The following is a 15,080-nucleotide window of genomic DNA, read 5'->3' as shown; positions in this document are numbered from 1 at the left end:
TTGCAACTAAGAGCTGCAAAGAGCAGGATGTTTTTCTCAGGAGTTGGTGGAGACCAAAACCAGAGCTGAAAGGAGAGAGATGATTCAACTCAAATTCATCAGGTGGACTGAAACGCGATATCCAAATACATGCTGGTGTTGCCCCGTGTCTGCAGGATGTGTGAACAGGCACCTGTTTGCTAACATGTTTCAACTTAGGAGGTTATATGTCAATGTTGGGTTAACAGCTTGTTTCTGCTCCACCAAAAGGTGCTAAATCCACCTTCTGGGTTTTTCAAAGATTGCAGGGAAATCATTTTTCAAAAATCTGATGCTTTGCTTTGTGTTTTTAATGTAATTGTGATGCATGAGAGGCCCACACTGGGTCTAGAAGGATGAAGGAGTGGTGGAAAAGGAGTGGCAGCTCCGTAATGACCCGTCTTGAATTAAATGCTCTTTCTGACTCATTTAGCGAACCTGGGGAAGTCAGGAGAGGGATTGATGTGTTCCTATTTGAAGGGAGGGCCGTCTAGCAGTGTGTAGGGTGGTGGAGCACAGATGCATTTAGGGGGAAATTACATACAGTAATGACTAACCAAGCAGCAGAGCTGTTGTCAGTAAAATGGGGGTCATTTCCGCACTGCATACGCTTAGGTTTGACACACAGTGCTTATTAGAGTCACACTTGAGCACACACACCCACAATCACAAAACACACACATGCTTACATGCAACACATATTCAACATGCATGAAACCACCTGCAGAGGTCAACATGATTTATGGGAGTCATTTTTAAAATAGAAACCTGTATTTTATCACACGCACATCTGCATCCCACATCATCACCATCAGGAAGGCTACCTCATCATTACTGTGTCATCTAATGAGGATACTAATTATTAACAAACACACAAGCATCAGCCATCCAACATCTGCTTTTTGGAAGTTGGAGTTTGTGGACTGAAACCAAACAAACAATATTCGTATGAAGTCATTTCCCTCATGCCTCATATTGCTTAGACTTCAGAATCAGGAGCATTGCGTCTGTAAGCTTCCTAAGATTAGTCCATATTAACAGTGCAGAGCTCCCTGTGTGGGAGTCACTTTCCTGTTCTTGATTAGAGAAGTGATAACACACACACACACACACACACAATCTTACACATACGTTAATACACACTAAAATAGAGGAAATGCAGAAATGTTTCCCAGTCTCCCATGTCTGTGTGTCTAATTGAGGGGCTCACAGGGCCCTCAGCGGTATTTCCCACTGCCTCCTGGAGCACAGGAAGGAATTAATGCCTTGCTTAGGGACAATGTATTTAGTTAATAGTTAGTTTTTTATGATTTTGTCATGCATTAGAGGGAAGAGTGGTTGAAAAATGTCTGCATTGAATTAATAATACCATTGGAGCATAGTGTGCAGTCCTAATTTATTTTTAAATAAGTCACTGCTGTGAAAGGCACCTCATTTTTGGTGTAACTCATGCGGAAATATATAGGCAGCATATATGACAAGCCGGCATTGGCTTATAAAATAACAGAAATTAATATAAACCACGTTCATGCACTGCATACATGTTTTAATAATGCTAAAGTCAAATGTAAATGATCATATTTCCAGAACTAACAGACAGAACTAAATGACTAAAACAGCATAATGCCATTCTGACTTACAATACACATTCTAGTAAAGACTCCGTATTGGCTTATTTTCAAAGCTTTTGACAATGAATAATTTACTATAAAACATAAAAAATTAAGCAAGCTCTTATTGTACTTATTAGTTAGAGTTACTTTGTTAGAGCTGCCACCCTTAAACTTGCATGGCTTACCGGTTTACAGTAATATCCTGACTTATGGTATAATGAGTGGGTACATATTTCCGAATTAGAGGTGCCAATAGGAATTGGACTTTACATATTGTCAACAGACAGATATGTGTGTCGTACAATATTCTAACAGTTCACACTATTTATCTTCCGATATTCTCTTCCTCCAGTCTTAAGGTGGACGTGTGTGCAGCAGTGAGTGGAGTGGGGATCCCCAGCGCTGTCGGTAAGCAGCTGTGCACAATGTGATGGAATGAGAGAGGGAGGCAAAGGGGACACGTAGAGAGGTTGGGACAGCAGTCAGAGCCACCGCCAATGCACATCTCATTAGAGTTTCCTCTGCCCCACCAATCAGAATGAAAAACAAGGGCAACAGGGAGGGTGGAAACCAGAATAGGGTAAACAGACACATGCAGTGGAGGTTTAAAGTGCATTGTTTCCACTATCTAATGATGCTCTGTTGAGTAAAACGCCTACAAATGGGAAATCAAGTACACAAGTGCACACGCGAAGGGATTAGAACAGTTAAGGAGTGTCTAATTGGCTGGATCGTCTTATTCACGCTCACTGTCACTACACTCATGCTTTCCTCTCAACTCAACTCCATATCCATCGCCATCTGTGTATCACCACTTTCTGTCCAGACCTGAGAGCAGAGCTGCAGCTGGATTGGTTGAAAGGCACCAGAGGTGGAGTCAAGAGAATTTTGTTCCTGGACACCCAGCAGCCTCAGCGCACTGGGCTGCTAAAATTGGGACACAACAGCCCACATGCATGTCTGAGCTACACCATTTACCTGAGAGTAAGCGAACCACGCACATATTCAAACACAAATACATGAGCTTTTGCAAAATGTTGTGTATCAGCTGTGCAACTGCTACTACTATTCAAACCAAACAAAGTTGACCTGCTGCACATTTCTCACCTCTTTCTGTTTCTGTCTCAGGAGGAGGAGGATTTCAGGGACAAATTGACCCCAATCTCACTGGCTCTGAACTACAGCTTGGCTACACCCGTTCATGGCCAAAACCTCCCACCTGTCCTCAACCATTACAGCAGCACATTCCTTCAAGAGCATGTGAGTACATATACAGTACATATTTTATCCTGGTTTTCCATATTGTCATTTTGCAATTTCTCTTCCATCAATTGCATGTTGTTCGCTCCTCAATTGCTGTTTCTGAGGTTTCTTCTTTTCCCCCTTCTTAAAGGGTTTCTTTTGGGGAGTTTTTCTTCCCTAGGGTCTAAAGAAGGTGTCATATGCTGCATATATTATAAAGAGGCACATTTGTGACCACATATTGGTCTGAATAAATGAAACATCCTTGACTAGACTGAGCTCGGACCAGAGCACATAGAGACTCAAATCTTTGATGAGAAATGAAAACAACGAAACACCTAACCTGTAAATATCAAGCTTAACTTTGCCTTTTCACAGGATTGATCAAATTATGTTTGCTGGACTTTTCCGATCAAAACTTAGCTTTGGACCTACTTAAAACTACTTATTTGGCAAAGAAGCAAGCCTGATTAAGAATATGTGAACACACATTGCCTGCTCTTCCACTTGCAGAAAGTGCAAGAAGTGTAGAAACCATAGAGAAGAAAAGATTATTATTATTATTATTATTATTATTATATTTTTTATTTTAAACAACCATCCTTAGCCCGAAGTTGGGTGCGAACCAAACCCCAAATATACTCTTTTGTGCAGGACCTGAAAAGTAGATTGGTAGTGTGCATGTTATGAGTCTATATGTCTGTATGTATATATCACCTGCATTTACATGTATTTCTATTTTTGGTTTCATGATGATGTCCAGTGTACTTCTACAACTTCCTCAATACCCCTCTCTGTGCCCCTTTTTCTCGCAGGCCTACATTCTCCTGGACTGCGGTGACGACAATATTTGTATCCCCGACCTCCAGCTCTCTGCCAGCATGTAAGACTGACATGGCCACGCCCCCTGACCTCAACCTGTAAACACTCAACACTTAACATGGCCAAACACAGACACACATGCACACAGCGAAACTAAAGAAAGTGTGTCTGTTATTCCTCACACAATGAGAAAAGTACACGCTGAAGCCGCTCACATTATAACTCCATTCACTGTGTGTCTGTGTGTGTGTGGGTGTGTGGGGGGGTGATTGTGTGCTGATGTGGATGTGAATTAGCCTATACTCTCTATAGTGTTTCCAGCTGTACGATATCTCCATGGCAGCGTTATACAAACATCCTGTCACCCACTGACTGACACACACACACACACACACACATATGCTATTTTTGGGGTCAGGGGTATTTCATTCCATGCAGTTGAGGAGATTGCACATGAAACAAGAAGGTCCAAAAATAAAAATATATATATTATTATTATAACACAGTAGAGTTAGAGATCATTTTATGTAACTGCAGCAAAGTGCTTTATTTTCTGTGTCCTCTACATGACTGAAATATTTATTTTCTCTGTGCACTGTTCTCTCTTTTTAAAAAAAAATATAAAACACACACACAGGGACCGCTCAGAGCTGGTTATTGGAGACGACAATCTGGTAATGTTGACCATTACTGCGGTGAACCGAGGAGAGGGAGCCTATGAGACGGAGCTCCACACACTGATACCACCAGAGGCTGACTATATTGGAGTAGAACGCAGAGTGGAGGTAATTAAACACACACTGACACACACACACACACACACACACACACACACTCACACACACACACACACACACACACACACACACACACACACACACACGTGTCTGACATCTTTTTTTTATGTTGAGGGGTCAGTAGGAAAATGGACATTAGGATTGAGGCAGCGCCAGTGTGACGTACTGTATTTGCTAAATTATCATACGAAGTTAGGAAGTGAGCTATTTGAAGTTGCAGTTACAGTATGACATCACATCCTGTTGTGTCTTTATGTGTGTTTGTTTGGAGAGATTAAGGCACGGCATGCTATGCTTCACTGGCAACAGCCCAAAAGCCCTTTTCATGATTTACAAGCTACATTAGTGAGTACGGAAATGGATAGGGTCAGCGGCTGTGTGTGTGTGTGTGTGTGTGTGTGTGTTTGCGCGCGCGTGTGCGCTAATGAGTGTGTAATGGGGCTGTTTGATTGATGAGGTTGTTACTGTCAGAGCATTCATCACTCTTCCTCTCCTGCTTCCCCCGTCCCATTACTCCTCTTTTTCACTCCCTCGCTCCCTTCCCCCTTTGATGGTGTGATACGTTCCTTCATTGTTCTTTTTCCCTCTTGACTCTTCTTATTCGTCCGTTTCATTCAATTTTTCATCATCTCACTCACTGTGCTTGTCGTTTTCTCTCTCCCCTCTTCTTTTTCCTCTCTAGTCCTTATCTCAGCTGAACTGCGAGTACAAGATGGTCAATGACTCCAGAAGGGTTGTGTGTGACCTCGGGAACCCAATGGTGGCTGGGACAGAGGTAAGTTTTTACACAAAAAAGCACTAACGCACACAATTTCATTAAAACAACCATTTCCATGCTAAGATGCTACGACTGTTACTCCTCAGGTTTAATTCAAACTGATTGATGGTCTGGAATGATTACTGATCACCACCTTGACCCTCATTCCACACACTCCCTTGACTATGCTTCACACTGCGTGTGCGTATGCGTGTGTGTGTGTGTATGTGTGTGTGTGGTGTTTAATAATAATAATCTATTTAGCTCTTGGATGGATGACACATGCAGGAAGTCAAGGCTTTGTAAAATAAAGAGTGGTTCTTTCCTACATGAAATTCTACCACACTGGTGTTCGTATGTGTGCCACAAAGCATGTCACATGTGGTTCAGTGTGTGCGTATGTGATCCAGTGTGTGTATTCCTGTGAATGTAGGGTTTCTCTAAAGGTGTCAAGGTCGTCACAGAGGTGCCTTTGAGCTCTGGAGGTAACACATGGGATACTGATAAATCCATTATGTGGTCATGTTTCACTGTTGGTGGAGGAGAGCACAACAAGGCATGTGAAAGGGACATGGCTTGTGCATGTGTGTGTGTGTTTGTGTGTGTGTGTATGTGTGTGTGTGTGTGAGAGAGCGTGTGTGTGAACGTGAGTGTGTAAGTGTTTGCGTGTGCTCCCCAGCCGTCCAGATGTTTCCCATATTTCTCTCCCCTTGCCCTATTGGATGTACAGGAATCCGTTACCTTATACAGAACATACTTCCATATACCCCATAAAGACTGTTCAATGGTGCAAGTTCTCATCACTGAAGTTCATTTGTTGTGTCATGTGACACGGTTGTGGCACAACACTGAGCAGGGTCGGAGGATAGAAAGCTGGTTTGGGCTTCAGTATTTGTGCATGCGTGTCTGTATCTCTGATTCTTTTCTGTTTCTTTTTGTTTTAATTTTTGTTCAATTAGTTTTGGTGACATTAAGCAGAATTTAGCATATTTTGCAAAAGCTTTGGTAGAAATCAATGAATTATAAAATTGTAGGTCTGTCATAATTAAAATAATCCTTTATTGACCATCACTGGAATCCTATTGTGGGGATTTGATTATATTGTTTTACTGTTTCACAACATTTTATTTTTTTCCAAGATTCGAAGCAGAAAAAAATAGTTATTTAAATTGTTTCGTTATCACATGATGTGCAGTTATATGCACACTTAATAGCAAGGCTATTATAAATCTGTATTATTGAAAAGAGCAATGCCTGCACCCTAACTCCAAACCACACATGTATTCTTATAATGGACACATTTCAATCCCAGTTGCAGCTTCGTCAAGTCAAAATGACAAATTGTATTCAGGTTTTTAGCGGTTAAATTCTTATTTGTTCAGATAGACACCAATTGTGACAACTTTGTATGGCTGACAAAAAGCATCATGAGGCCCTGAGAAGTTTGTTAAGCTACTGCTGCGGCATACACCATTTCTCTCAGTATTGCCAAAATGTGGTTAAATAAATTGCTTGTGGCAAATCTTTGTAGTTTCAAGGAGGGCAAGAACCCCAAGACAGAAGCAGTGTATTTAGCCATGTTTTGAAAAAAAACATGATTATTTGGAATTAAAATACAGCAGACAATCTGACAACATTGCAAGAGTGCTTTGAGAGAGTTTCTGTGGATGTTTTGATAGTTTTTTCTCCACCATGAAATTGTACAATCCATTGTAACCAACATAAATTCAAGCTGACCACAGCTAGTGGGCTTTCTAAATGAAACAACGCTCTTCTAACAGCCACCTTTCAAGCTGGGGTGTGATGCCTAAAGGAGACTAAGTTGACCTCTTCACACTGTTGTTGGGCTGTTTTCCTCCTGGAGCATCACCACAGCTGATAGTGATGTCTTCTGTCTAAACAACTCATACTCATTTTGGTGTCTCTTTAGATCCCCCCCCACACACACACACACACACACACAGACAGGCCTGCCTCCTGGAGTGGTAGTGCGAGTCTGCATGTTGTCATTTCCATCTCTGGAACATGTGTTTGACTTGTTAGCTCACACACACGTGCACATGCACGTCCGCACTGTCACACGGCGACAAGCACGTACACACACAGATCTCGTTTTACAGATGACGATGAACTTAGTCCTCCATGTGTTTTGAGTTAGCCTGGCGGACAGGAATTAAACTGTGGACAGACAAGAAACTTAAAATTAGCTTTTAAGTTTGTGTAGTCTGGATTGTCTCAGATTTTAGATTTATTCTGTTGTCTATACACACACACACACACACACACACACACACACACACACAGACCCAATGTAACATCAGAGTTGTAGTTAACAGGGATTTTACTATCTATTACTAGTCACTTTTTTCGTGGCCTTTAATGTACAAATGTATCTTATTTCTGTTTTTCTTTCCTCTCAGTTCAACTTCTCTTTCTCCTGTCACATGTTTTTGATACATTCTCTCTTTTTGTGTTTTCTCCACACTCAGCTCTCTGTTGGTTTGAGGTTTTCTGTCCAAAGGCTGGAAGATGCAGGACCAAAGATCAGCTTTGAGCTACAGATCCACAGGTGACACGCCCACCAACTCTCACGCATACCCCCAATATCTCACACACACACACACACACATACACACACACACAAAGAGCTGTTTGTCTGTCTTCTGAGCCATCTAAATAAGTTCTGTGTGTGTGTCCTGATCTCGCCGCTGTGGTTTGATGAAACTAACCGCAGAGACAGAAGAAGGCAGATGGCCCGGAGGAGCTCCAGAGAGAAGACCAGCTCTACACAACATGTCCACTGTTTGCTTCACTGAATCGATTTCACATCACTAGACATGGACGGTTAAATGTCAGCCAAACCCACAACCAGGGAAATTCTTCTTGGAGTCAGCTGAACATAAAAATACAGCTTAAATATGAGCCTTTGCTTCTATATATCTTCTATATATTGTTTGTATTATAGCCTTCTGTGAAATGTGTGCAAATTGATATGCAATGTAGGGCATATAGTCAGCGTGATGTGTGTTTTTGTTTTAGATTTTAATCCAACTCCTTTTGAATCTCTCCACAGCTCCAACAAAGATAACTCCGACAGCAACCCAGTCAGTTTGAATCTGTCCATCATTGCCAAAGCTCAGCTTGATTTGCGTGGGTGAGTCATGCATCTTTGCATGTGAGAGCGTGGCGTCTTCGAAACAGAGTGACAACCGTCTTTGTTTCCGTGTCTGTTTCACAAAGATACACGTGATCTTTTTTCAACTTTCTGGTGTTTGAAAGATATTACTGCCCCCTTTTATAATGTTTTTGTATTTGCAGAGCATGTTTATATACAGATGGACAACAGCATGAACACACGTTTCTAGAAATACATTTGAGCTAATCAAGTGCACATGAGATGCTTGTGAGCCTTTGACAAGTTCATGTATGCCCCATACGCCCACTGATACACACACAAACACACACTTTTGGAGTCTTCCATGGCTTTGTTTGGGTGTGGTCAGCTGCATACAAACAGTGGAGGACCTGGGTTGAGATGCAAGGACATACAAGTTCTTGTGTTTGTGTTGTTGAATTGAATAAGAAAATGTCTAGGACAAAAAATATGAAACTAACTATGACCTCAATTATAAACTTACAGTAGCTGTTAAAGGACAAGTCCAGAAGTCTATCTTCTACTCTCTACAGTACAATGACATAGTTATTTCTCTCTGCGGTCATTTCTCTTCCACGAACTAGACATCACCCATCCTAGTGCAAACCCACTGTAAGAAATAGTGGCCAAAATCCTGTCTTTTATGCCTCATGCAAAACATGTCTTCCAAATTCCAAATGAATCTATAATAAGACTTCAGTCGTCTGAGTTACCAAATCAAATAGGTATGTTCCAAAGTTACTGTGCCTTTGCACCACTGTCAACATTCATATGTTCTGTAAGCATCTTGTTTATCAGTGTGTATATGCATCAGGTTCACCGGTCTGTTTCTTTTCTCTTCAGGGTGTCTCATCCCTCTCAGGTGGTGCTGCCGTTCCCGCGCTGGGAGCCCAAAGAGAAGCCGGTCAAAGAGGACGACGTGGGGCCGCAAGTAACGCACATCTATGAGGTAAATGCACGTCCTGGTTCAAAACACGGCAGTACAGCTGATGTTCATGTGAAGATGACGAGATGAAGAAGCAGAAGGCTGGGTTGTTTCGGTTTTGTTGTTGCTGGTAACAAAGCAGGTCTCCTGTCGCAGACTGTTTAGATGAAAAGAACAGAAAACTAGGTGTGTCAAGTTGTAAATTAGGCTACAACAAAGGTGCAGGAGACGGCAACGCACGCACACACACACACAAACACACACACACAAGCACACGCACACACACAGTAAAACCAGTAGCTCTATAAGGAATTGGGCTCTGGCTGATCAAAGGTCTCAAGCTCAGTAGTTAATTACTGCAGTGAAGGTGGGGAAAGCAGAGAAGGAGGGAGCAAGGAGAGTAAGAAGGAGGAAGGAAGGAGGGAAGGAAGGAAGGAAAAGAAGATTTGTCTTTGACTGGACACAGTGCAATGAGTAATCATCACTGAGGGGGGAAACAAGGTCAAACAGAGGTACAGACAAATAGATAGAAGGAGGGGGTATTGCAGACTGACTGGCGACAGTTGACAATAGGGCTGTGTGCATGTGTGCGTCTGTGTACCATACATGTGATTTATTTTTGTTTTAAAGGGACGGCTGCATCATTGAATTGGAGTGTAGCCGTGTCTGGTCTGTCCTGCAGCTGATAATGATTTTCATTTGTGGTACTTTTCCCAGTAGACAGCTGCTTATAGTTAGAGAGGACAGAGTTTTCTTTTCTTTTTTCTCTTGCAGAATTCCTGCCCCGCAGCACCAGGATCATGTCCTGTTTGGATGACTTGCTTCAGCGTTAATGACTGTGTGTGTGTGTGTGTGTGTGTGTGTGTGTGTGTGTGTGTGTGTGTGTGTGTGTGTGTGTGTGTGTGTGTGTGTGTGTGTGTGTGTGTGTGTGTGTGTGTGTGTGTGTGTGTGTGTGTGTGTGTGTGTGTGTGTGTGTGTGTGTGTGTGTGTGTGTGTGTGTGTGTGTGTGTGTGTGTGTGTGTAAAGGAGAGGAAACATAATTCATTCATCCTAATTTTGATGTGGAATGATGAGCCAGGTGATCCCCAGGGAGTGAAGGCTGCATTACTATTATCTTTACTAAAACACAGGTGGCCTGTGTCATCATCCCACAGTTATGATAACCTGATTATAACCAAAGTCACTTGATACCTACTAATAAGACAGAAGAGTTATGTTTTTTTTTTTCTTTTCCCCTCTCTCCGGCTCCAGCTCCATAACTTTGGTCCCAGCAGTATTCGGGATGCTGAGCTCCAGGTCGGCTGGCCTTCCCGTTTCCGTGACGAGAACCTGCTGTATGCCATGGAGATTCAAACCGATGGACCAATTAGCTGCCGGACGAACACCAGCCTCAACCCACTTGGCCTTCAGGTAAACACCAATATATGAACATGTACATGCAGTAATGCTGACACAGTTTTGAAAACTCAAATAAATAATTATGGACATAATTCCTGCAGTGGAAATAGTATTTCTAACTACTTTCTTTGCTATTTCAGACTTGTATTTGTTATATTGCTAGCGTCCTATTCATCTATCCATTTCTCCATAATTCATATCTGCTTAATTAAAACATAATTGTACCCGTTGTTTCGCTGCTTTCCATTGTTTTTGCCAGTCGGCTCAAAGCGATGGGGGATGGAGTATTATGCTTATTAGCAGAAATTAGAGATGAAATGGTTCCCAATATCTATGATATCATCTGTAGAGTAATTCAAAAAGAAAACATGCAGTGATTTAAAAAAAAAAAGTCTATAATTATGTCAGAAAGTGAAGCTGTAATCATATATGAAAACAAAATGAGCCGTATTCACAGAGTGTGGTTAAAGGTCAGGTGTTTTTTTCTTCCTGATTTGGTCATTTCCAATTTCCCATCATCTTCCAATCACCGTCTGTCCCGGTGTAGCCGAGACTGATTGATTCTCACTGACGGTGAGGACTGTTATTTCAAAAGTGAACATGCATGGAGCTCCATGCTGTCTTCTTCCCGGCTCCTCCCACTGAATAGGTGCCTCTACAAAAGTATTGATCGATCAATTAATCAATCAGTCAGCTATTGGAAAATGTGTTGATCACTATTTAGAAAATTTATGAATCATTTAAGAACGTTTTTCTGATGTCCGGTCTAAAGTGACTGTAAACTGAATTAATTAAATAGTTAAAATATCTAGCTGTTGTCTGTGAGCTGTGACTGTCTCGTTGGCTGTCAGCTGGAAGAACATCGCCTTCGTTTAACAAAACACCTTTTGATCAGATCGCTGAATTTCACACATGTTTCCACAGCTGGTGATTTCCTGGTATGTTATTACCTCTCTTAAAACATCTTTGAATTATTTTGTTTTTATACGCATTCTCTGTCCTCAGGTCATCCACCCCCTTCTCCCCGGCTGTCTGGCCTGCATCAGGGCCCATGTGCAGCACAGACCACACTAAACCACCAATATGTTATAATCTGTATATTTTAACTAATAAATGTCCTATAAAAGGCACGAACACATGCTATAGAAGGTTTACTAAAATAAATAACACATCTGATTGTGAGCAGGGAAGCAATTAATTATTAATGTTCCTTTGTATTTTGCTTCATTATGTCTCATTTGTGAGAATCATTACCAGCTGAGTTCCGATGTGAGGTCCTGGGACAGGGATGTCGTATGTGTACAGATTGTACATTTGTGATATTGGGCTATACAGAATAAACTGAATTGAATTGAATTGAGTTGCTGAAATGCAAAAAGTTAAAGAGTCAACGTTGACGACTCTCGTTTTCTTTCTCAGATCTCCTCTCTCCAGGACACACCTGAATTATTGGGCTTCTTGAGGAACGCCAGCGCTTCTTCTCATCGCCACAAACGATCCACTTCTGCCGCTGAAGGTTATGCCGGTAAAACCTTGGTGAGCCTCACATACATGTTCATCCCCTCAAGGGACCAAATGTGCATTCGTAATTCACAAGTGTGTAATGTCTCTTTTGCTTTTCTCTGCTCTGTGTTTTTTCTTGTACTCCACAGAATTGCACCAATATCTCTTGTCTGAAGATCATATGCATCGTTGGCCGGTTGGATCGCGGTCAGAGCGCCGTGGTGAAGATCCGCTCGAGACTCTGGGCGCACACTTTCCTGCAGGTCAGTGTCTTCGCCTGAATATTTGTTGATCATTTTTTGGATGCTTTGCTTTTTTTAAAACAGCAGTTAAGAAGGCAATGTCACAAAGGGGTCCATTTAGTTGCAGTTCTGGAGCAATTTTGATTACATCACATGATCGTCATCAGCAGGTGGAGTTGGGCCAGTTGTCATGGAATTGTATATTTTAGATGTTCAAATTATCATTGCATTAAGTACTTAGGGGACATCTCGTCCATGTTACATTAAAGGCTAAAATTCCAAGTTCAAGCTAAACTCCGGAAATTGTCTTACACAGCAACATAATATTTAAAATATGTGATCGCTCAAATTGCACCTTCACATAACCGTGTTACATTTGTCTCACAGCGACGTAACGACCCCTACATGCTCAACTCTACCGTGTCCTTCATAGTCACCGCCCTGCCTTACCGCATCCAACCCTCCACCCTGCCTCAACACTCCACCTCGGTAAGATGCAGGCACAGAAAAGAAGTGTGTGTCTTTGAGGAAAAGGGCCATGTATCAGCATCCGGACCCCTAACCGTGTCTATGTGTGTCCTGTAGATGGGGACCCTGGTGTTGTGGGGTACTCCTGATGTGTCGTTTGCTGTTCCACTCTGGGTCATCATCCTGGCCATACTGCTGGGGCTGCTGGTGCTGGCTATGTTAACATTAGCTATGTGGAAGGTAGGTGCACATCATCCAGCATTCCTGGAGGTCGTTTGTTTATCCAATATTACACTCACGGGATAATGTTTTTCCCTCAGTGTGGTTTCTTTGACCGGGCGCGGCCACCAGCTGACGATAACGTCTCCGACCAGGAGCAGCTGACATCTGATCAAACAGGGGACGCCTAAGACGATACGCGACAGCTCCAGAGTGGAGGACGGTGGTTTGAGAGGGACGTGCCCCTTCTGAGTAACTTAAATCAGATCTGAGATCTGTGTTAGTCGGACCCTACATTTCTTTGCTGGAGGTCTTCTACCTCTACGGTAATGAAACTCACAGACTGAAGACTTCAGCGCCGCACAGACTGGGACCAAAGAACGAGGTTCAAACCAGCCGAAGTGGGGCTAAAACACACTTAACAGGCTCAATCTCACACACACGTCCATTGTTTATCCATCGTGATGAAGCACCGAAATGTACGACAGAATGGACTTTGTTGTGAAGACAATGCTTTAAATTGTGTCTGTGTAAGTGGGGCACAAAGATACTTGAGATCTATGCACAAGTGTGTGTGTGTGTGTGTGTGTCTATCTGTGTGTGTGTGTGTGTGTGTTTGTGTGTGTGTCTATCTCTGTGTGTGTGTGTGTGTGTGTGTTTGTGTGTGTGTGTTTGTGTGAACTGTACATATGTGTGTGTTTATTAGGTGCCTCTTGTTTTATCCTTTCATTATTTCCCACCTGATTTAATTTATCCTACAGTAGGTTTCTACTAACTGGTCTACAGATGTATCACACACATACACACACACACACAGATGCAGCCACATGCATAAACACAAAGGCACAAATTTGATGTCTATATTTATAAATGTATGTGCAATATTTCAGCGTTGCGTGATACTGAAGCTTGTTTACACTGGCATTATTTTATTAGAGCTTAATGTTTCAATGGTTTATGAATTAATTGGTATTTTAGATATTATTATTGCTGAGCAACAAAAGCAATTATTAGAAGCAGTTAGGACTGGTTTACAGAAACTCCTCACCACACTAGTTTTGACAAGTGAATGGACAAATAACTAACTTATTATCTCAATAGAATTACTTCAGAACTTTTATTTTGGAGATAACAAACCATGTCTTAACAGCCGGAGCCCCGCCCTGCTACTTCAAGGTTTGCTTGTGTCGTTTTTTGGGGATTTGTTTTTAACGTGACGGTTGATAAGACTTTAAAAACTAGCTGTAAAGATAAATAAAAATAGGATCAAAAAAATGCGCTGTAGACGGTCTGTGTACATCACTGCACGTACGTTATGGCATTCAACAGTGTGTCCATTGTTATTATTAATGTGTCGTGCACAGCGTTACAAAATTAAATAACTTTGTATAGGTCATGTTTTAGTCATATTTGTTTTTTATATCTAGACTGATGTTTTATCTGATTAAAGTGTTGTTTAATTATTCAGTCGAATCCTTTGCTGTATATTAGGAAACTGAACTGTACGATGTCTTCCTTTCCACCGTGATGTTAAGAGAGGAAATCATGAATGCATTTTGATAAAAAAAAGAGCCGAGAAACACAGCATGAAAAACAACATTAACACATTATTTATACAAGTTTAATATGATCGATCGAACATGCTTTGAAAATGAGTCAAAGTACATATGGATAGACATGTAGTTGTGAAGGTATCTGAAGCCACCACTTTTTAAAATCTAGTCCAGTCAGTCATATCTAATAACTACTTAGTTTCAAGGCTGATGCCTCCACCTCGGAGGAAGCACTCTAGCGCCCCCAAGTGGTGCAATGTAGAAATACACCTGGATGAGCAGCACAGTGAAACGTGTGGCTCACGTGTAAAAGGCAAGACAGCGACCTCTTGTGGCGATGATTTAAACAACTCCGTGGTGATCCATGTG

The 15,080-nt window shown here is 41.8% G+C and overlaps 1 protein-coding gene across 2 annotated transcripts in view; it reads left to right on the top strand.

Moving 5' to 3' along the window:
• itga8 (integrin, alpha 8) overlaps positions 1-14,623 on the top strand; it is a 35,103-nt gene extending 20,480 nt beyond the window's left edge. The window contains exons 16-30 of one of the 2 annotated variants that reach the window (XM_034552970.1): positions 1,984-2,039; positions 2,458-2,615; positions 2,760-2,891; positions 3,689-3,756; positions 4,333-4,480; positions 5,175-5,267; positions 7,739-7,818; positions 8,323-8,403; positions 9,247-9,352; positions 10,580-10,738; positions 12,146-12,262; positions 12,379-12,492; positions 12,859-12,960; positions 13,057-13,179; positions 13,260-14,623. In XM_034552970.1, the coding sequence (XP_034408861.1) occupies positions 1,984-2,039; positions 2,458-2,615; positions 2,760-2,891; positions 3,689-3,756; positions 4,333-4,480; positions 5,175-5,267; positions 7,739-7,818; positions 8,323-8,403; positions 9,247-9,352; positions 10,580-10,738; positions 12,146-12,262; positions 12,379-12,492; positions 12,859-12,960; positions 13,057-13,179; positions 13,260-13,349 (1,627 nt within the window). In that variant the 3' untranslated portion in view covers positions 13,350-14,623. Of the gene's footprint in view, positions 1-1,983; positions 2,040-2,457; positions 2,616-2,759; positions 2,892-3,688; positions 3,757-4,332; positions 4,481-5,174; positions 5,268-7,738; positions 7,819-8,322; positions 8,404-9,246; positions 9,353-10,579; positions 10,739-11,731; positions 12,046-12,145; positions 12,263-12,378; positions 12,493-12,858; positions 12,961-13,056; positions 13,180-13,259 lie in introns of those variants that run through there. The other variant, XM_034552971.1, reaches the window with a different exon arrangement.
• Positions 14,624-15,080: the final 457 nt, after the last annotated feature.

The sequence above is a fragment of the Cyclopterus lumpus genome, chromosome 16, assembly GCF_009769545.1.
Source record: "Cyclopterus lumpus isolate fCycLum1 chromosome 16, fCycLum1.pri, whole genome shotgun sequence".
NCBI lineage: Eukaryota > Metazoa > Chordata > Actinopteri > Perciformes > Cyclopteridae > Cyclopterus > Cyclopterus lumpus.
This window is presented reverse-complemented; position numbering and strand designations above follow the sequence as displayed.